This window comes from Saccopteryx bilineata, chromosome 3 (assembly GCF_036850765.1).
Source record: "Saccopteryx bilineata isolate mSacBil1 chromosome 3, mSacBil1_pri_phased_curated, whole genome shotgun sequence".
Classification (NCBI taxonomy): Eukaryota; Metazoa; Chordata; class Mammalia; order Chiroptera; family Emballonuridae; genus Saccopteryx; species Saccopteryx bilineata.
Genome location: NC_089492.1, coordinates 249,682,744 through 249,705,695, shown reverse-complemented (window position 1 = coordinate 249,705,695; position 22,952 = coordinate 249,682,744). Strand labels below are relative to the sequence as shown.

The 22,952-nt window shown below is 40.7% G+C and overlaps 1 protein-coding gene across 2 annotated transcripts in view; it reads left to right on the top strand.

Annotated features, from left to right (window-relative positions):
* Positions 1–22,952, top strand: part of ZFYVE9 (zinc finger FYVE-type containing 9) — a 164,217-nt gene that overhangs the window by 41,351 nt on the left and 99,914 nt on the right. For both annotated transcript variants that reach the window (XM_066269192.1, XM_066269191.1), the window contains exons 2-4: positions 6,061–6,166; positions 15,827–15,932; positions 20,631–22,750. In XM_066269192.1, the coding sequence (XP_066125289.1) occupies positions 15,863–15,932; positions 20,631–22,750 (2,190 nt within the window). In that variant the 5' untranslated portion in view covers positions 6,061–6,166; positions 15,827–15,862. The remainder of the gene's footprint in view (positions 1–6,060; positions 6,167–15,826; positions 15,933–20,630; positions 22,751–22,952) is intronic.

The following is a 22,952-nucleotide window of genomic DNA, read 5'->3' as shown; positions in this document are numbered from 1 at the left end:
TCCTTTTTTTTAACTTATGGCTAGGATTTTGGAAAGGAGCTGGGGGGGGTGAGGGGAGATGGGTAAAGGGGCAGCGAAATGGAATGAAAGGGTCTTTACTTGGGGCAATGGGCACATGATGCAGTGTGCAGATGGTGTTTTAATGAGTTTCACACCTGAACCTGTACTCCAATAAATTCAGTTATAAAAACTAAATTAATAGAATTTAAATGCAAAAAAAAATAGTAACAGTAGAAAAAGTCTTTGTTATAAACATGTCCACATCAGAGATTCCTGTAAATTGCTTGCATCTTATATTTTAAACATCAATTTTATTCATGCATCATTGTATGTTTGTTTTTTAGATAAAAACTTGGTATCTTAATTTTAGGTGATTCTTCTTTCTTTTTCTCCATGTTATAATAAAAAATTTAATCTTCTGTTATATATCCCAGGGAGATAATTTTTAAAAATCTTTGTCTTTTCTATTTCCTTCCTTTTTCAGTTTTCTTTTTTAAAAATTTCATTATTTATTTGTTTGTTTATTGTTAAGTGAGAGGAGGGAAGATAGATAGACTCCCACTTGTGCTCAGACCGGGATCCATCTGGCAACCCCTATCTAGGGCAAATGCTAGAATCAGCTGAGCTATTTTTAGTGCCTGAGGCCTATGCTGGTACCAATGATCCATCCTCAGCACCTGGGGACAATGCTTGAACCAATCAAACCATTAACCACAGGAGGGGAAGAGGGAGAGAAGGCTGGTAGGGAGGCGAAGAGAAGCAGATGGTCACCTCTCCTGTGTGCCCTGACCAAGAATCAAATCTGGAACATCCATACACCAGACACTATCCATTGAGCCAACCAGCCAGGGCCTTCAGTTTTCATTTTTGAGAGTAGAAATTTAAGTAGCTTGCGTTTTTATTAATTGAAATTCACATATCTTCATTTCTCTTTCCTTTTGTTAACATGTAATACTATACATTTATCCTAAGAAATTAGGACTATACAGGCTTGAAAACAATGTAAATCAGCCAAACACAGAACTTCTATTATATTTCGGTGTATATATATATTTTTTATTTTATTTTATTTTTTTCATTTTTCCAAAGCTGGAAACAGGGAGGCAGACAGATTCCCGCATGCGCCCGACCGGGATCCCCCCCCCCACATGCCCACCAGGGGGCGATGCTCTGCCCCTCCGGGGTGTCGCTCTGTCGCATCCAGAGCCACTCTAGCACCTGAGGCAGAGGACACAGAGCCATCCTCTGTGCCCGGGCCATCTTTGCTCCAGTAGAGCCTCGCTGCGGGAGGGGAAGAGAGAGACAGAGAAGAAGGAGAGGGGGAGGGGTGGAGAAGCAGATGGGCGCTTCTCCTATGTGCCCTGGCCGGGAATCGAACCCGGGACCTCCGCACGCCAGGCCAACGCTCTACTGCTGAGCCAACCGGCCAGGATCGGTGTATATTTTTTTAAACTTTTAACTTTTCCTCCAAGTATGGAGTCTTACCATTTGTACCATTTTATAAATTGCTCCTTTCATTTAACATGTTTTTTGATTAATTTTAATGAGACAAGAGGATGACGGAGGAGAGAGAGAAGCATTCATTTGCTGTTCCACTTAATTGTACATTTATTGGTTGCTTCCCAAATGCACCCTGACCAGGGATTGAAACCGCAATGTTGGTGTTTTAATTTCTTTTTTTTTTTTTGTATTTTTCTGAAGCTGGAAATGGGGAGGCAGTCAGACAGACTACCGCATGCGCCTGACCGGGATCCACCCGGCACGCCCACCAGAGGGGCGATGCTCTGCCCATCCGGGGCATCGCTCTGTTGCGACCAGAGCCACTCTAGCTCCTGAGGCAGAGGCCACGGAGCCATCCCCAGAGCGCGGGCCATCTTTGCTCCAAAGGAGCCTTGGCTGCCGGAGGGGAAGAGAGAGAGAGAGAGGAAGGAGAAGGGGAGGGGTGGAGAAGCAGATGGGCACTTCTCTTATGTGCCCTGTCTGGGAATCGAACCTGGGACTTTCGCATGCCAGGCTGACGCTCTACCACTGAGCCAACCAGCCAGGGCCTACGTTAGTGTTTTAGGATGATGCCATACCTGACTGAGCTAACCAGCCAGGGCCTCATTTGACGTTTAGATTTTTTCCAATATTTTACTAGTTTAAACATTAACAGTAACTTATTCTACATCTTTTCTATTTATTCAGTTGCTTCCTTATTTTTTAAAGCTTTTATTTGTTGATTTTACAGAGGGGCGTTTGCATGAGAAGTATCAACTCATGGTTGCTTAACTTTAGTTCATTGATTGCTTGTCGTATGTGGCTTGACTGGACAAATGCAGAGTTTCAAACTAGTGATGCCAACATTCCAGGTCAATGGTTTATCCACTGCACCACCACAGGCCAAGCTCCAATTACTTCTTCTTCCTTTTTTTTTTTTTTTAGCAAAAGAAGGAGAGGGAGAGAGACAGGGACAGACAGATCGGAAGGGAGAGAGATAAGAAGCATCAACTCATAGTTGCAGCACCTTAGTTGTTCATGATTGCTTCTCGTGTGTGCCTTGACAGAGGGAGTTCTAGCTGAGCCAGTGATTCCTTGCTCAAGCCAGCAACCTTGGGCTTCAAGTCAGCAATCAGGAGATTATGTCTATGAGCCCACGCTCAAGCTGGTGACCTCGGGTTTTTTTTTTTTTTTTTTAGAAAGTAATTTTTTTATTTATTCATTTTTAGAGAGGAGAGGGAGAGAGAGAGAAAGAGAGAGAGAGAGAAGGGGTGGGAGGAGCTGGAAGCATCAACTCCCATATGTGCCTTGACCAGGCAAGCCCAGGGTTTCGAACCGGCGACCTCAGCATTTCCAGGTCAACGCTTAATCCACTGCGCCACCACAGGTCAGGCCGACCTCGGGGTTTTGAACCTGGGTTCTCACTGTCCAGTGAGAAGCTCTATTTACTGGGCCACCGCCTGGTAAGGCTCCAATTACTTCTTCAAGATAAAAATCCAAGGGATAATTATTATGTCAAAGAGCCTGTGTTTACATAATAAGTATAAAATTTCCCAACTATTTAAATCCTTGTCACTTTTTTCTCTCCCACTAGAGAATTTCTGTGGTTTTTGTCTCTTGCATTTGATAACTGCTCCTTTCACCTATGATACCCATTCACAAATATTTATTTCTTAGGGAGGAAGAAATCCTTTTCATAAAGTTGATTATTTAAATATGAACTTTGTTAATTATTTTTAATTTTTGTTTGTTTGTTTATTTACCTTAGTCAGAGAGGAAGGGGGACAGAGAGAGAGAGACAGAATGAGAAACAGGAACATTGATTTGTTCCTGTATGTGCCCTGACCGGGATTGAAACAGAAACCTCTGTGCTTTGGGCTGAATGCTCTAACCCACCGAGCTCTCTTGCCAGGGTGAACTTTATAAATTTTTTTTTTTTTCTTTTTCTGAAGCTGGAAACGAGGAGAGACAGTCAGACAGACTCCCGCATGCGCCCGACCGGGATCCACCCGGCACGCCCACCAGGGGCCACGCTCTGCCCACCAGGGGGTGATGCTCTGCCCCTCCCGGGCGTCGCTCTGCCGCGACCAGAGCCACTCTAGCTCCTGGGGCAGAGGCCAAGGAGCCATCCCCAGCGCCCGGGCCATCTTTGCTCCAATGGAGCCTTGGCTGCGGGAGGGGAAGAGAGAGACAGAGAGGAAGGAGGGGGGGGTGGAGAAGCAAATGGGCGCTTCTCCCATGTGCCCTGGCCGGGAATCGAACCCGGGTCCCCCGCACACCAGGCCGACGCTCTACCGCTGAGCCAACCGGCCAGGGCCTGAACTTTATAAATTTTATACAGTTTATTTCTTCATGAAGCATTGTCGAACACTATGTGGTGTACTCTGCATTACAGAGAAGGAAGCCATATGAACTCACAGTACAGTGTAGGAGATAGACATTCCAGGCATATCAGAAGATGAGGTACAGGCTTGAAAGTAGAATCACAAAGGAAAATGTGTTGTGAAGTCATAATTATAAAGTTGACACCAGTCACCATCTGTGTGATTTTCATCACACATCATTAAACTGCTTGGGAGAATGTATGGAGTATGTAGACAGTTGGACTTAACTAGGCTTGAGGCTTTTCCAGCTGAGATTAGATGGTTAAAGGAATATGATTCCTGAAGAAAAACCTATGATGTTTGGGATAATTATATGGTATTATTGGACTTGTCTCACACATTAAAATATGCAGATCCACATATGCACAGGATTTTACTTTGAATTTATTGAGTTAATTTTCTTTGTTAAAAAAAGTATCTTCAATTAGGTATTAGAGGAGAGGACCTTACTTTTGCCTCGTTCTCATTTTGACTTTGGTACTTCTACCCCATATAGCTGTTCCGTACTTTTTTTTTTTTCCATTTTTCTGAAGCTGGAAACGGGGAGAGACAGACAGACTCCCGCATGTGCCCGACCGGGATCCACCCGGCACGCCCACCATGGGGCGATGCTCTGCCCATCCTGGGCGTCGCCATATTGCGACCAGAGCCACTCTAGCGCCTGAGGCAGAGGCCACAGAGCCATCCCCAGCGCCCGGGCCATCTTTGCTCCAATGGAGCCTTGGCTGCGGGAGGGGAAGAGAGAGACAGAGAGGAAAGCGCGGCGGAGGGGTGGAGAAGCAAATGGGCGCTTCTCCTGTGTGCCCTGGCCGGGAATCGAACCCGGGTCCTCCGCACGCTAGGCTGACGCTCTACCGCTGAGCCAACCGGCCAGGGCCTGTTCCGTACTTCTGATGTGATTTAGTTCTTTTTGATAAATGTAAGTCTGTTTCTTAGCATCAGCAGTTCTTCTCATTTGGAGTATATAGCATGTACATATTTTTTTTTAACTTCTCAAGACAGGAAAATTATCAGTGATATTCATTCCATATTTTTTATCGGTTTCTGGAATTTTAGGCATTATTTTTTTAGTAAGCACATAATTTTTATGTGAGATAATGGAATCATATTTGTAATAATGTCAGGGAAATTTTTTTAGTTCCTCAATTTATTTTAAAAATTAAGTGATGTCCATTAGATCATCTCTAACATACTTTCTTGTTCTGAAAATTATATGAATATATGTTAGATATTTTATACAGATAATGTAAGATTCTTAGTTTTGTTCTTAGTTTCAACTACAAATCTTGTTCAAGGCTAAATTAGGCTCTTAAAGAATTTCAAATTACCCCTGAGCAGTTGTAGAGGCATTTTTTTGGCTACTATAACTTCATGGATATTGTCATATATTCAGAAGAAGGAAATAATATTTGAGAAAGCTTTGCCTTTTGCATACCCTTGACAGTATAGGTTAAAATTCGGTTAATAGATTCATTGCTTCTAAGTAGAAGAGGACTGGAATTATGAGACTCTATCTGGAGGAAAAACAGTTATTTGGCAATAAAAATCTTAGCGGGAAAATTTTTAGAAATTCATTCTTCAAAAAAAAAAATTAAATTATTGATTTTAGAGAGAAAGGAAGGGGAAAAGAGAGATAGACGGACAGAAACATTGAGCTGTTCCTGTATGAGCCCTGACTGAGGATAGAACCCACAATCGTGGTGATGTGGGACCGTGCTCTATCTAACCAACTGAACTATCCAGCCAGGGCTTAGCAGGAAACTTTTGAATCTCATTTTAAGAAAAAAAAAATCACACTAACAGAGGACTTTCTTGTGATGCAACAGTTTTGTTAGCTTTGGATTCTTGGAGGGCCTATAATTATATAAAATCAATGGTATTTTTATGAATTAACATAGTTAAAGACATTGGATAAAAAGTGCCTGCCTTGATGTTTCACTTTGTATTATCTATTGAAAATAAGTGTGCAAAAATTCTTAACTGTTCATTAAACATTTACTTATTAGCCTTTTTAAGATAATAAAATGCATCTGCTGCTGCATTTCATGCTGGCCACATCTTTGACTCTGAAGAAATGATTGTAATTTATTGTTTAAGCCCCATAGCTTTTATTTGTCTGGCTATGATACGTTTGTATGAAGGAAATTAGGACTTACTGCTTTAGAAAATATAATGAGCAATTTGTTCTTTTCTTTAGGATCAAACACAGCATACTGAATCAGCAGGACTGGCTGGTAGTGCAGCAAGCATCATGAGTAAGCACAGAGAGGTCCATTTCTTATCACATGTGTAAGGAGAAAAAGGTAAGGAAACCAGTGTTCTTATTTCTCTTAGAGCTTGAACTTAAGAAGACAACTAGATCTGTAGAAAATAATGCTCATGTATATATGCTGCTTGCTTTATTTATAACATTGCCTCTTGTTAAATCAGGAGTGTCATGTTCTTTTTTTGAAAGAGACAGAGAAATGGACAGTTAGGGACAGACAGACAGGAAGGGAGAGAGATAAGCGCCAATTCTTCGTTGGGGCACCTTAGTTGTTCATTGATTTCTTTCTCATATGTGCCTTGACTGGGGGTCTACAGTAGAGCAAGTGACCCCTTGCTCAAACCAGCAACCTTGGGCTTCAAGACAGTGACCTTTGGGCTCAAGCCAGCGACCATGGGGTCATGTCTATGATCCCATGCTCAAGCCAGCGACCCTGCACTCAAGCTGGTGAGCCCATGCTCAAGTCAGATGAGCCTGTGCTCACGCCAGCAGCCTCAGGGTTTTGAACCTGGGTCCTCTGTGTCCCAGTCCGACCCTCTATCTACTTGTGCTGCTGCCTGGTCAGGCAGGAGTATCTAGTTTAAAAAATTTTTTTTGATTTAAATTCAGAACTAAAGGGTATTTTTAAATTATTGTTGAATTATGTCAAAAATGCTAATTTCTCTACTAGTGCTTGGCTTCTTTTTAGAGTTAACTTCTACCTTGAGCATAGAAAGGTAATTTCACCATGAAAAAGAACATGGATTTGAGCAAATATAGTTAAGAGCCAGTAATAGTAATTTACCCAATTTATGCCATTTATATATATTTCTTAGTTATCATGCAGGACTCAACAATTAAAGCTAATTTTGGGGAGGGGAGTCAGAAATATAGATTTAATTACATTATTTTGTATTTTTAGACTATTTATGAAGAGCAATACTTTCAAGCAGAAAATTGGAAATATTTTGTTAATTCTTCCCGACTAGAAATCATGTATGATTTTTAAAAATTTTATTTACGTGAGAGGAGGGGAGATAGACTGGTACCACCTGGCAACCCCCGTCTAGGGCTGATGGCTTGAATCAACCAAACTACCCTCAGCGCCCAGAGCTAATGTTTGAACCTGTTGAGTCACTGGCTGCGAGAGGGGCAGAGAGAGAGGAGGAGGAGAGGGAGGGGAAGTGAGGGAGGGAATGATTACTTCTCATGTGTGTCCTGACCAGGGATCGAACCCAGGATGTGTGCAAGCGGGGCTGATACTCTATACATTGAGCCAACTGGCCAGGGCCCATCTTTGATTATTTAAGGGGCAGAAAACAGATGAGATTGGTTTCAGAAACTGATTATGTTATTCACTAATGGAGTGTTGCATACTCCTGGCCAAGTTCTCTGGCTTTCCATGTAGGCTTTGAGGATAGAGGGATGAGTCTAGCAGTGTCTGATAGAAGACTGAGCTCCTTTTCTCTTCATTTGGGAATGCAGCAAAGACACTTAGCCCTGGTGCCTTCCTCACCAAAACTTGTGGGCCTGCAGTTGCAAAGTATTTCTTATCCCCTAGACTTCTCACATGGGAGTGTGAGAAGGGAGTGCCCTTCTTTGCTTTTTTTTTTTTTTTAACTATTTTTAAAGTGGTAGGGAAATTATTTTTAAATTTTTTAAATTTATTTATTCATTTTTTAGAGAGGAGAGGGAGAGACAGAGAGAGAGAGAGAGAGAGAGAGAGGAGAAACAGAGAGAAGGAGGGGGAGGAGCTGGAAGCATCAACTCCCATATGTGCCTTGACCAGGCAGCCCAGGGTTTCGAACCGGCGACCTCAGCATTTCCAGGTCGACGCTTTATCCACTGCGCCACCCCCTTCTTTGCTTTTACCTGTCAAGATATTTTTCTTGAATATCTGAAGATGTCACTTCCTTAGGAAGTTTTCAACCACTGCAAAGACTATCAGTAATAATAAATAATAAATAATCAGCAATAATAAATTATTATAATATTTGTTACTATAGCCTAACCTACTACAAATAATACACTCCTGCTTAAGTCCAATTTGAATTCACTATCTCTTTGGCTTCATAACAGCAGTATATATATATCAATTAATATCAATTTATTTTAATATATTGTTTTTTTAGAGAGAGAGAGGAAGGGAGAAGGAGAGAAACATGGATATGTTGTTCCACTTTTTTATGCCTTTATCAGGTGATTCTTGTATGTGCCTGGATCAGGGATTGAATCCACAATCTTGGTGTATTGGGATGATGCTCTAACCAGCTGAGCTACCTGGCCAGGGCTTGTATATACCAGTGTTTTATATTTTAAGTTTATTCATCTATCTCCTTTATGAAATATTAGGCACCTTTAGGTCAAGGACATTGTTTTATTTGTCATTGTAACCTAATGATTAGGACAGTGCCTGGTATGTAGTAGATGCTCAATAATGTGTGATGTATGAATGTAGACACATGTTTATTGTAATTAGTATATGGCATAAAGAGTGAAGGAGACATAAAAGGAGCAATCATATCAGTGCTGTAAAAGTGGGACCCCTAAGACAGATTCAAGAGAGTGTCCAAAAGGACTCTGGTCAACAGAATGAGAGAAAAAAAAAGAGATCTAGAAGCCCAAAGACAAAGAGGCGGTCTCAGAAAGAAACTACTGAAAATTTAGTAATTTCATTCCTTTTTGTGATGTACATGTATAGTAAGTAGTTAGTGACTGCCTTTTTGTGTGTGTGTGTGTGTGTGTGTGTGTGTGTGTGTGTGACAGAGACAGAGAGAGAGAGAGAGAGAGAGAGGGACAGAGAGGCAGGAAGGGAGAGAGATGAGAAGCACCAATTCTTTGTGGCAGATCCTTAGTTGTTCATTGATTGCTTTCTCATATGTGCCTTGACTGGGGGCTACAGCAAAGAGAGTGACCCCTTGCTCAAGCTAGCAACCTTGGGCTCAAGCCAGTGATCTTGGGCTTTAAACCAGTGACCTTTGGGCTCAAGCCAGTGACTATGGTGTCATGTCTATGATCCCATGCTCTAGCCAGCGACCGTGTGCTCAAGCTGGTGAGCCCACACTCAAACTGGATAAGTCTGCACTCAAGCCAGCAACCTTGGGGTTTCAAACCTGGGTCCTCTGTGTCCCAGCCTGACATTCTCTCCACTGTTCTACTGCCTGGTCAGGCAATGATGGCTATTTTTAAAAGGAGGTGGATACCTTTAGAAGACAAGTATAGAATCCTGACATAGATTGCCTCCAATCTGGCAACCATCATATTGTTCTCTCTTCATGTTTCTCTTTTGCCTATTTATTTTTCTTTTTAGATTCAGTTGTCGATGTATATGTATTTATTGCCATTTTATTGTTCATACTTTTTTTTTTTTTAACAGAGAGTCAGAGAGAGGGATAGACAGGGACAGACAGACAGGAACTGAGAGAGATGAGAAGCATCAATCATCAGTTTTTCGTTGTGACACCTTAGTTGTTCATTGATTTCTTTCTCATATGTGCCTTGACTGCGGGCCTTCAGCAGATCGAGTAACCCCTTGCTCAAGCCAGTGACCTTGGGTCCAAGCTGGTGAGCTTTTACTCAAACCAGATGAGCCCGCGCTCAAGCTCGAGGTGACCTCGGGGTCTCGAACCTGGGTCCTCCACATTCCAGTCCAACGCTCTATCCACTGCGCCAGCGCCTGGTCAGGCTCTTCATACTTTTGATTTTTATTTTCTTCTTAAAGAAGACTCTTGAACATTTCATATAATACTGGTTTGGTGGTGATGAACTCCTTTAGCCTTTTCTTGTCTGGGAACCTCTCTGTATGACCTTTGATTCTAAATGGTATCTTTTTTGAGTAAAGTAACCTTGGTTGTAGGTCCTTGCTTTTTATCCCTTTGAATATTTCTTGCCACTCCCTTCTCTCCTGCAAAGTTTCTGTTGAGAAATCAGCTGAAAGTCTTATGGGAGCTCCCTTCTAGGTAACTAACTCTTTTTCTCTTGCTGCTTTTAAGATTCTCTCTGTGTTTAACCTTTTGCATTTTAATTATGTGTCTTGGTGTGGGTCTCTTTGGGTTCATCTTGTTTGGGACTCTCTGTGCTTTGGACTTATATGTCTATTTTCTTCACGAGTTTAGAGAAGTTTTCTGTCATTTTTTCAGATAGATTTTCAATTTCCTGCTCACTGTTCTCCTTCCAGCACACCCATGATGTGAATGTTGGTGTGCATGAAGTGGTCTCAAAGACTTCTTACACTATCTTCATTTTTTTTAATTATTTTTGCTCTTCCTTTTGTTTTGTTTTTTTTTTTTTGTATTTTTCTGAAGTTGGAAATGAGGAGGCAGTCAGACTCCCTCATGCGCCCGACCAGGATCCACCCGGCATGCCCACCAGGGGACGATGCTCTGCCTATCTGGGGCATCACTCCATTGCAACCAGAGCCATTCTAGTGCCTGAGGCAGAGGCCACAGAGCCATCCTCAGCGCCCAGGCCAACTTTGCTCCAATGGAGCCTCGGCTGCGGGAAGGGAAGAGAGAGACAGAGAGGAAGGAGAGGGGGAGGGGTGGAGAAGCAGATGGGTGCCTCTCCTGTGTGCCCTGGCCAGGAATTGAACCCGGGACTCCTGCACGCCAGGCTGACGCTCTACCACTGAGCCAACCAGCCAGGGCCCCTTTTAGGTTTTTTTTTTTTGCTTCCTTATATTCCGAATCACTGATTTGATTTTCAGCTTGTTGTGCTCTACTGTTGATTCCCTGTAAATTATTCTTCATTTCAGTTAGTGTATCCTTCATTTCTGACTTTTTTATTGGTGTCTATGTTCTTTTTTATGCTTATTATTTCTTTGTTTAAATTTCCATTAAGTTCCTTGAGCATCCTTATAACCATTGTTTTTAACTCTGTGTCTAGTAGTTTGCTTACCTAGATTTTGTTTGGTTCTTTTTCTGGAGATTTCTCTTATTCTTTCATTTGGGACATGTTTCTTTGTCTCAGATTTTTGGCTGCTTCCCTATGTCTTGGAGCAGCTGTGTCTCCCAGACTTGGTAGAGTGGCCTTGTACAGTGGGTGTCCTGTAGGGCCCAGTGTCACAGCCTCTTCAGTCATCTGAGCTGGGAGCTCCAGGTGTGCCCCTGTGTGGGCTGTGTGTACTGTCCTGTTGCAGTAGTTAATCCTTGATTGCTGATGGTGTCACTGGAAGAGTTTGACCTCCAGGACGGTCAGCTTTGAGGACTGGCTGTGACCACAGCAGAGGAGCTGCTGTTCTGTGTTGACCTCATGGAGCAGGTCTTGCTTCAGTGGGGCCTTGGTGCTCAAAGAGTCTGCCATTTGAGTGTGCTGCTCATGGAGGGAATAGGGTTGTACTCTGGCATGGTCTAAAGCTTAAATCTATTCATTGAATGCACTGGCTCTGGGGCCTCCCAGGTCTTGCTCTGCCCTGCCTGATACCACCCAACACAAACTACAGAGCACTGTGCAGATGGCTGCTACTTGTGCTGGGCTTGGAGGTGCCCTGGAGAGGGCAAGCTGTGAGCCAAGGCCGACTGCTGCTAGTGCCAAGCCTGGGGCCACTTAGCAAGTGGTAATGGGTGTGCAGAGGCAAGATGCTGCTTGTTTGAGAGATTTTAGGAAAGTGAAGCATGAGCTAAGACAGGCCATTTGTATGGAAAAGCCACTGAAAACAGCTTGGGTGGGCCTGCAAGTTGGGTGGGGTGGGGTGTCAGGGAATTAGTGTGAGCCAGGCTAATGGAAACTCAAATATCCTATGGGCTGTGTGTGTGTGTGGGGCGGGGGGCGGTGTCTCAGAAAAGGAACGATGGCCTCTGCCAACACTTGGTCTGGCAGAAGAAAGCTGCGTCTCTTCCCCAGCCCTTGTCCTGGTATTTGGCAATCCACTTCCTCCATTTAAGTCCCTGATTTCTTTCAAGCTGCTGCCCCAGCCCTAGAGCTCAGAGGGAGGGAGTGAGTCCGAGTACGTTCATGTGCAGGCCCTTTAAGAGGAGCTGCTTGGGACTCATGCAGCTGTCTGTTGCACTAGTCCCAGTCCCCGCTGGTTTTATTGATTGATTTTTTTTTTTAGAGAGAGAGGAGTGAGAGAGAGAGACAGAGAGAGAGAGAGAAGGGGGAGGAGCAGGAAGCATCAACTCCCATATGTGCCTTGACCAGGCAAGCCCAAGGTTTCGAACCGGCGACCTCAGTGTTCCAGGTCGACGCTTTATCCCACTGCGCCACCACAGGTCAGGCCTAAGTTTTTTTTTTTTTTTTTAGTAAATTTATTTATTTATTTTTAATTCATTTTTAGAGAGGAGAGAGAGGGAGAGAGAGGAGAGAGAGACAGAGAGAGAGAAGGGGGGAGGAGCTGGAAGCATCAACTCCCATATGTGCCTTGACCAGGTAAGCCCAGGGTTTCGAACCGGCGACCCGCTGGTTTTTACAGTCAACAATTATGGGGATTTCTCTTCTTGGTTCTGGAACTTTGGGCTGGGAGGCCTGGTGTGGGGCTGGGGACCCCTCCCTCCTCAGGGAGAACCCCCACAGCTGAAAGATCTTTCTTACTTTAAACTACCACACATGGGTGTGGGGCCTCATCCCCATTCCTTCTCCCAGTCTCAGTGTGGCTTCTTTAATTCTCTAGTTGCCAGACTTCATTCAGTCAGATTTCAGGGGGTCTGAATGACGGTTGTTCTGTAGTTGTAATTTTGATGTGGCTGTAGGAGGATGGGAGTATCATGTATACCTGTGCTGTCGTTTAGGCTGGAAGTTCCATTTTGATGCTCAGATTGTCTCTGATTTGGTCTGTGGGAGCGCCTTCAAGCTGGTTTTTGTATCCTTTTAATGTATCCCAATCATTCTGGAGCACTTCCTTGCTTTCTAGTACACAAGATATTCAAGGATTTTTAAAAAAATTGATATATAATTCACATGTTATAAAGTTTAACCTTTAAAAATGTACAGTCCATTGTTTTTTTTGTACTTGAAGAGTTATGCATTGTCACCACTATCTAATTCCTTATTTTCATCACCCCAAAGAGAGCTCTTGTATCCATTAGCAGTCACTCCCCATTTCCTTCCAGTTCCCCCAACTCTTGGCAACCACTGATTTACTTTATATTTCTATGGATTTGCCTATTCTGTACATTTCATATAAATGGAATCATATAATACATAGTTTTTTGTGTCTACTTCTTTCAGTTACCATAGTATTTTCGAGATTCATCCATGTTGTAGCATATAGTATTTTGATATTTTACCTGTTTTTATCATATACTATTTTATTTTGTCTATGTTCATTACCACATTTTATTTATCCATTCATCAGTAGATAGATATTTGGGTTGGTTCCAGTTTGGGCCGTTATGAATAATGCTGCTATGAGCATTAGCAGATAGGTTTTTGTGTGAACATGTTTTCATTTCTCTTGGGTATAAACCCAGGAATGGAAAAGCTATGCCATACTTTAATTCTGTTTAACTTTTTGAGGAAATAACAAACATTTTCTAAAGTTGTCACACCATTTTACTTTCCTCCCAGCAAATGTTTGAGGGTCTGTGTTTTTCTACAACTTCATCAAAGGTCTTATATTTTTTCTACCCCCTCTTTGGAATCAGCCATTTCTCCCTGGAACTCTGGTTCCTTAAGTGAATAAAAATTATGTAAAAACCAAATCTGGTGCTATATATGCTTATTCTTACATGGAGTTGAGGTTGGGCTTTGTTGCTCCAAGATCCTCTGTGTATAGAGCTAGAGGATATTTGTATATACACACACATGCACTTGCATCTATATTTATTGCTAAAAGCATCTCTGCAGAGTTCTTTTTTGTAACTTTATTTTTTTATTTTTTATTTTTTTTGTGTGTGTGACAGACAGAGAGAGAGACAGAGAGAGGGACAGATAGGGATAGACAGACAGGCAGAGAAGCATCAATTCTTTGTTGTGGCTCCTTAGTTCATTGATTTCTTTCTCATATGTGCTGTGACGGGGGGGGGTACAGCAGACCGAGTGACCCCTTGTTCAAGCCAGTGACCTTGGGCTCAAGCTGGTGAGCCTTGATTAACCAGATGAGCTCGCGCTCAAGGCAGCAACCTTGGGGTTTCGAACCTGGGTCCTCTGCGTCCCAGTCCAATGCTCTATTCACTGCGCCACTGCCTGGTCAGGCTTTTTTTTATTTTTTGAGAGAGACAGACAGACGGACAGGAAGGAGAGAGAGGGCGAGAAGCATCAATTTGTAGTTGCTTTCACTTTAGTTATACATTGATTGTTTCCTGTATGTACCTTGACCAGGGCTGAGCCGTGTCCCCTTGCCCAAGCTATCAGCCTTGGGCTTTTTTATGCCAGTGACCTTTGGGTCTATAAAGTGTATAAACTTAAAAAAACCAATATATTTTGTCAATATTCACAGTGGAAAGGAATGCTTCCCACTACGAGGTTGTTGCACTCTTCTTTTGAAAATTTTTAAGCCTATAGAAAAATTGAATTAATAGTACAATGAAGACTTATATATATATTCTTTAATTTTACCTCTTTTTCAGGTACCTCTCTTTTATCCCTCCCTTTTTCCCCCTTTCACCCCTACACTCATTCCCATATACTTTTTTTTCTGAATCATTCAAAGATTAGTTGCAGATAACACATCTTTTTAAAATAGTTCAGCAGGTATCTCTTAAGAGAAGGACATTCTCCTACAAAATCAAAATATCACATTCAAGAAAATGTTAATTCACTATACTTAACATATAGTCCATATTCCTCTGATTCCATAAATGTTATATTTTGCTTTGTTTGTGAATATGTGTGTTTTTTTTAATCTAGAATCTGGTCAGTATTCATGCATGACATTTGGTTATTTAATCTCTTTTGTTTCTTTTAATTTAGAATGATCTTATTTTCTGTAACACTGAACTTTTTGAAGTGTTTAGGACAGTTGTCTTATAGAATGCTTCATATTCTGGATTTGTCTAGAATTAGTCTAGATTTGTTTCTTTATGATTCAGTTTAAGTTGAACAATTTTGGCAAGAATACTGTAGAGGTGAAGTGTTAAACTTCTCATTGCATCACATCAGTAGGTGCATAATGGTAGCTTATTAAACTGTTAGTGATGCTGTTTTATCATCTGGTTAAGGTAGTGATTACTGTGTCTTTTTGCTGTAAATACACATTTTCTCTTTTGTTAATATTAAATCATCTGTGAAATGATACTTTGAGGCACTGTGAATATTTTCTTCCCCAATAACCATTTATCTAAAGGCTTTAACATTTATTTTTTATGTTTGCCTGAATTAATTATAATTGGATTTTAATACAACTTACTGATCAGCTGTATATACTATTCATTTATTCATTTCACAGGTATTTATTGAAAATTTACTAAATTAGGTTCTGTGCTAATCGCTTGGTGAACACAGTCTAGTGTTTGCCTTTGTGGTGTCTATAGTCTGGTGGGAAAGATTGACATAAATTGAAAAATCACACCAATGTATATTTATAGATGGCTGTAAATATTATGAAGGAAAAAAGTGGGGTGCTGTGAGTGGTTAGAAGGGGAGATCACCTTTTCTCATGGTTCAGGGAGTACTTCCCTTTGAAAGTAAGCTAAGGGCTGAAAGATGTAGAATTATTTGGGTAAGGAGGGATGTGTTAAAGGCAGTGATAAAAGGTCCTGAAGAGGGAACTTTTGTATCAGTTGTTTTGTTTACAAGTTATATTTTAACAATTGAAAGTGTAATAAAAATTTGATCTTTCTAGGTTTAAACAAGTCTCATAAGTGGTGTTTCCTCACCGATGGAGAATTACTTCCAAGCAGAAGCTTACAACCTGGACAAGGTTTTAGATGAATTTGAACAAAACGAAGGTGAGAATTTACTTTGGCAGAGATATTTAAATGTATTTATGGTCTAGAGACTGTGGTGTTATGATAGGATGCAGTACTTTTATTTATTTTTTTAGAGAGAGAGAGAGAGAGACTGGAAGGCATAGAGATGAGAAGCATCAACTCATAGTTGTGGCACTTAAGTTATTCATTGATTGTTTCTCATATTTGCCTTAATGGAGTTTGGGGGCGTCTCCAGTCAAACCAATGATCAGGCCAGCAACCTTAGGCTTCAAGCGAGTGACCTTTCGGCTTTAGCCAGTGACCATGTGATCATGTCTATGATCCCATGCTTAAGCAGGCGACCCCGTGCTCAAGCTGGTAAGCCTGCACTCAAGCCAGAGACCTCAGGGTTTCGAACCTGGATCCTCAGTGTCCCCAGCCAATGCTCTGTTCATTGTGCCACTGCCTGGTCAGGCAAAAGGATTTACATTTTTAAGCAATTGCCAAAATGGTTCAAGTTTACATTCTTAAGGCTCAGTCTAAAAATGTCTGCTTAATATTCATTTCACTTAACCCTTTGAGTAGTGAGGTTTTTGTTAACCCTTTGAGTTAGGACGTACATGAACGTTTGTACTACTCAAAGGGTTAAGGAAACTTTTTCCTTAAATTCTCAACTCAGGATGACTTGAATGGGTAAGCCAGTGTTAAATCTCTTTCACCTTACACTCCTTCTTTGGTGTTCTTTGTTTCTAATAAGAAGTGGCATGTAACAAGTTTACAGAGTGATGTATTTCCATCGAGAGTCCATGAGTTTAGTAATGGTCTCCAAACCGTTACTATATCCAGTGATTCAGGTTGTTCTTTGATAGCAGTTGGGAAGAGAGATTTTGTGGCTTTGGATTTATGATAAAGGAAGCCTGAAAGAGGATATGGGATCATTGGGGTAAGGAAGTAAAAGGGAGAGGAATGATACCTAGAATGGTTTGCTCTTGTCATATTTTACCATTGATGACTCAAAACCAACCCATAACCCTAGGTTCATTCCTGATTCGTGTAAATGTGAAACCTAATCATTTGGGATTTTTTCTTGGATCTGTATGAGTTTTTTGTTTTGTTTTATTTTTGTTTTAGTGCGTGAGAGAGAGCAAGAGAGACAGACAGGAAGGGAGAGGAATGAGAAGCATCAACTTGTAGCTGTGGCACTTTAGTTCTTTGATTGCTTTCTCATACGTGCCTTGACTGGGGTGCTCCAGCCAAGCCAGTGACCCCTTGCTCAAGCCAGCGAACTTGGGCTCAAGTCAGCAACCATGAGGTCATATCTATGATCCCACTCACAAGCCAGCCACCACAAGGGTTTGAACCCGGGTCCTCAGCATCCCAGATTGTTGCTCTATCCACTGCTCCACCACCTGGTGAGGCGGATCTGGATGAGCTTTATGTATACCAAGGTGGAAAGTGTATTATCCTCTCTGTTTGAATCGTTTATCCAGGTATTTTCTCAATTCTTTCTTTGGTTTGGCCCTTTGTGTATCAGTTAATCTGTCATGAGATATCTACACAGATGCTGCACCTAATCTCATGTATATTATACTTCTAGAATATCAGTGACTCTGATTAAAACTATTAATTCATTACATCAATCTCTTTGCCACTTCTTAGAGTCTAGTAGGTACTTTGTATGTCGTTGATTTCTAATACATTTTTGTTGTATCTGTAAAAGTTGTCTCTCTTAGTTTGAAAATAGAGCATTTGTTTATTTAAAAACTCCTTTAGAAGGAGAAGAATTTCAGAAGCCACCTTCTTGTTTGTAACTGTGTCGTTCATTTGTTTTGAACTTTATATTTTAATCTCAGTACCAGTTGCATTAAAGCTACTGCCTCTAGCCTGGTTCTTGTCCACGTATATTTTAAATGATTTCTCATTTTATATTAATTTCCTCTTTTAAATGAAAAATATGCTAAAAGACTATGATGACAGTAGATCGTTAATATTATGCCCAGGTAGTAGGTGGTTGAAAAATGAAAATTTTAATATCTAATTATTCCTGTTTGAATATCATTAAATATTTTTGTAAGCCTGACCTGTGGTGGTGCAGTGGATAAAGCATCGACCTGGAACGCTGAGGTCACTGGTTCGAATCCCTGGACTTGTCCTGTCAAGGCACATGTAGGAAGCAACTACTATGAATAGATGCTTCCTGCTTCTTCCTCTTTTTTCTCACACACTCTCTTTCTCTTTCTCTCTCCCCCTCTCCCTCTTTTCTTTCTCTCCCCTTCTCTCCAAAAATCAATAAAAATTTTAAAAAGCAGTATCTCTTTTTTTTTATTTCTGTGAACCAGCTTGGAAATATTTCTTTTTTAAAAAGAAGCACGTTACTAAATCTCAAGTCTCTGCTACCCCAAATTCGATAAACTCAGGATTTGACACTCAGATACAGTCATTCTCCATACATCTGATGTTTTATGACCTTTGTAATCTGTCCTTTTTAGTTTCTTTTCAATACTTTCTTACACAAATTCTTTTTCAACCCAAACTGATTTGCTTATTGCTCTCTCAGATAGCTATACTGAGGGACTATAGTCAGGGACTATACTTTTTCTTGTTCCCCTTTTATTAACGTCCTCTTTTCCAGACTTACATAAAATTGTCTTTGAAGCCCAGACCCATCTGCTCCTGCCTTCATGAGTTCAAGCTCACACTTCCTCAGCCTGTGAAAATCTTTCTTCTCTGAATTTGTTTTCTACTACTACATAGTAGCTTTCAAATACTTACACTCTGCTGTACTGCTAATTAGATATTCATGTGTATTGGATCTATTTCTTATTTTCCCAACTAAATTATATACTTCTTGGAGGCCAGAGCTGTCATTTAAGCTTCATGTTCCTGAAGCCTAATGCTCTTACTGTGGTAGATACTCGCCTAACATATATGTATTGTGCACCTACTACATACCATGTACTATGCAAAGTAAGGACTTAACATTGATGGAAATAAATGGTTTCTTCCTTAAAAATTCAGGTAAATTAAACATTGTATAACAGTGTAATAAATGCTTTAATAAAGATATAAACAAGCCCTGGCTGGTTGGTTCAGTGGTAGAGCATCAATCAGCCCGGCATATGGAGTTCCCAGTTCAATTCCTGGCCAGGGCACACAGGAGAAGCGCCCATCTGCTTCTCCACCCCTCCACCTTTCCTTTTTCTCTGTCTCTCTCTTCCCACAGCCAAGGCTCCATTGGAGCAAAAGTTGGCCTGGGCGTTGAGAATGGCTCCATGGCCTCTGCCTCAGGCACTAGAATGGCTCTGTTGCAACAGAGCAATGCCCCAGATAGGCAGAGTATCGCACCCTAGGGGCATGCCGGGTAAATCCCGGTCCGGTGCATGCGGAGTCTGTCTCTCTGTCTTCCTGCTTCTCACTTCAGAAAAACACTAAATAAATAAATAAATAAATAAATAAATAAATAAATAAATGATATAAATAAGGTGCTAAGGGAGCATTGAAAATTAATGTTACTATTATAAAACATAACTTTAGCCTGACCTGTGGTGGCGCAGTGGATTAAGCATCGACCTGGAATGCTGAGGTTGCCAGTTCAAAACCCTGGGCTTGCCCTGTCAAGGCACATATGGGAGTTGATGCTTCCTGCTCCTTCCCCTTCTCTCTCTCTCTCTCTCTCTCTAAAAAAATGAATAAATAAAAATAATTTAAAAAAATAAAATAAAACATAACTTTAGGACTATGATTATCAGGTTTACTAAAGCAAGAAGGGTAGGTAGTAAGTATGTTATTTCTTATTTTCCTAATTAAACATACACTCTAATTTAGGGGAAATAGCCAGCATAGTTATGATCTGCTAAAAAGTATACAGGAACATAAAATTAGGATTATCGACAGAATATAAGTAGGTTGATATAATGTAAATGAATAATTTCTGCCAAATGTCCTCAATAGTGTAAATAGGAATCTAATTAGTATATTATGACATGATTATGAGCAGAATTTCATAAAAGGTAGCAAACTTTTATAAAGTTATTATGGACAAATTTCAAATACATACAAGCTAAACAATTGTAAACTCTATTGTACCTATTACCCAGTTTCTATAGTGATTGACATGCTGCCATTTTTGTTTCATTTATAACTTCAACCACTCTTCACTCCCTGCTTGATTGTTTGTCTTTGACAGTTTTTAAGATAAAATTTACACACATTGAAATGTACAGATCTTAACTGTACATTTTTGACAAATAGATATATATCCATATAACCCAATTCCAGTCATAACATAATTATAGAACATTCTGTCTCCGCAGAATATTCTTTTCTCTTCCTTTTCACTCAGTTACTACATCTTCATCACTGTTCTAATTTTTTACACCTTAGAGTAGTCCTCACCCCCTATTGTGCTTGGCCAATTCAAGGCCTTCCCCATTGCTGATGCCCCTCCACCCCGGGTACAGCCTATGGGTCACTTGAGTTATGCTTCTAGATTGAGGTAGAAATCTTTTGTTCTTTGCAGTGTTCTGGGGTATTACCACTCGGTGACATTTAATACACAGCGGGGATACAGTTGTAAATATATTTTCTTATTCTTAGCTAAGAATTAGAAACTTTCATTTCCTAGGAATATTTTATTTTCAGACAAAATATATTTGCAAATGTAGTTGATTAACTTAACTTAGTCCTAGCTTTTTCAGGGTTACCAGCAAACTTATTGTAATTACTTATTTTTTTCAGATGAAACAGTTTCACCTATTTCATTGGATACAAAGTGGAATAAGATTCTAGATCCCCCTTCTCACCGACTGTCATTTAACCCTGCATTGGCCAGTGTGAATGAACCTGCAGTTTCTAATGAGTCACAGCCACCACTGAGAGTGTTCTCCCTGGCTCATTCAACGCCTCTGACCACAGAGGGAGAGGACCATTGTGCTAATGGGCAGGGCTGTACTGTGAATCCAGAGATCAACACAATGTGGATTGATGAAAATGCTGTTGCAGAAGATCAGTTAATTAAGAGAAACTGTAATCAAGATGATCAGTGCAGCACTGTTGAAGTGGGAGAAAACAACTGTGGAAACCTAGCCTGTCTGCCAGATGAAAAGAATGTTCTGGTTGTAGCTGTCATGCATAACTGTGATAAAAGGACATTACAAAGTGATTTGCAGGATTGTAATAATTACAATAGTCAGTCCCTCATGGATGCTTTTAGTTGTTCACTGGATGATGAAAACAGACAAACTGATCAATTTAGTTTCAATATAAACGGGTCTGCTGAAAATGATATGAACTCAGAGAAACAAATGGATCTGTTGAATAGACCAAATACAGAGGGGGATTCTGTTAAACATATATATACTACTTCATCTGATAATCTAGCCAGTGTCTGTTCTTCACAATTAAAGAATGATGAAAATATAGGTAGAGACTCCATGTCTGTGATTCCAAGTTTAACAATCAATTCAGTAAGCTCATCCAAGGGAACAGATGAAGGTTCTGCTGTTAAAAACCAAGAGAACTGTATACCAGATGAGTTTCTCACTGACAAAACCAGCTCTTCTAGGACAGATCTAGGGAGTCTAAACTCCTTTTCCCATTTGAGTGAGGGGATTTTGATGAAAAAAGAGCCAGCAGAGAAGATAACAATTGAAGAATCCATCCCGTCTAGTTTACCTTTGCTTCTCAAACCAGACATAGGTAATGCATCTGGAAAGGATGAAAACTGCGAACAGTTTTCAGATTGCCTTGTGCCCAGTGAAGTTAGGCCTGATGAAGACGAAGACTGTGAGCATGAAGAAATTCTTGGCACTACAGAACTACTTAATATGACAGAGCATTTCTCTGAATCTCAGGAGATGACTAATTGGAAATTGACTAAACTAAATGAGTTGAATGACAGCCAAGTAAATAAAGAAAAAGAGAAGATTCTGCAGAGGAATCAGCCTGAAGATACTTACAATGATAGTGAAGGAGAAGCAGGCCTAGATTTAAACGGAACTTTCATGAATGAAAGTGAAGGATGTGATTTCTCCACTGTTATGGATATGCCAGGAGCAGATACCTCATCTAATGTTTTGGGTACACCAGCAGCAGATACTTCATCTAATTGTTGTGATTCCTATGGAATGCAGAGCCCAGTTGTTTGTTTTGTTCCAAAGGCTTTACCCTCCAAAGAAGATTCAGTAACAGAAGAAAAGGAAATAGAGGAGAGCAAGTCAGAATGCTATTCAAATATTTATGAACAGAGAGGAAATGAAGTCACAGAAGGGAGTGGACTACTTTTAAACAGCACCGGTGACCTAATGAAGAAAAATTATTTACACAATTTCTCTAGCCAAGTTCCATCAGTGCTTGGGCAATCTTCACCCAAGACAGTAGCAAACCTGCAATCCATCAGTGTTCCTTTTGGTGGTGCAAGACCCAAGCAACCTTCTAATCTTAAACTTCAGATTCCAAAGCCATTATCAGACCATTTACAAAATGACCTTCTTGCAAACAATGGAAATAATATTAAAAACAAAAATGATGTTCTTGGGAAAACAAAAATAGGGGAAAACTCAGCAACCAATGTATGCAACGCCTCTTTGGGAAACATTTCTATTGCTGATACAAATGGGGAACATTTAGAAAATTATGAGTCTGGGATATCTAGTAGACCGTGCCTTTTATTAGCTCCAGATAGCCCAGATAATGATCTCAGAGCTGGTCAGTTTGGAATTTCTGCCAGAAAGCCATTTACCACTCTGGGTGAGGTTGCTCCGGTATGGGTACCAGATTCTCAGGCTCCAAATTGCATGAAATGTGAAGCCAGATTTACTTTCACCAAAAGGAGGCATCATTGCAGAGCATGTGGGAAGGTAAGTTGTATGTATCAGCTCAGAAATCTAGCATGCTCATTTCATAATGCTCAGTTAGAAATTAATAAAGGAAATATAAGGTGAGCATATTTCTGGTTGAGGTGACATAAATAGCATTTGAACATCCAGTTCTAGTTCTAAATATAAAAATGACCTTGCTGACTTTTGGTGTTTATATATCATATAAAGTTTTTTCTGTTGT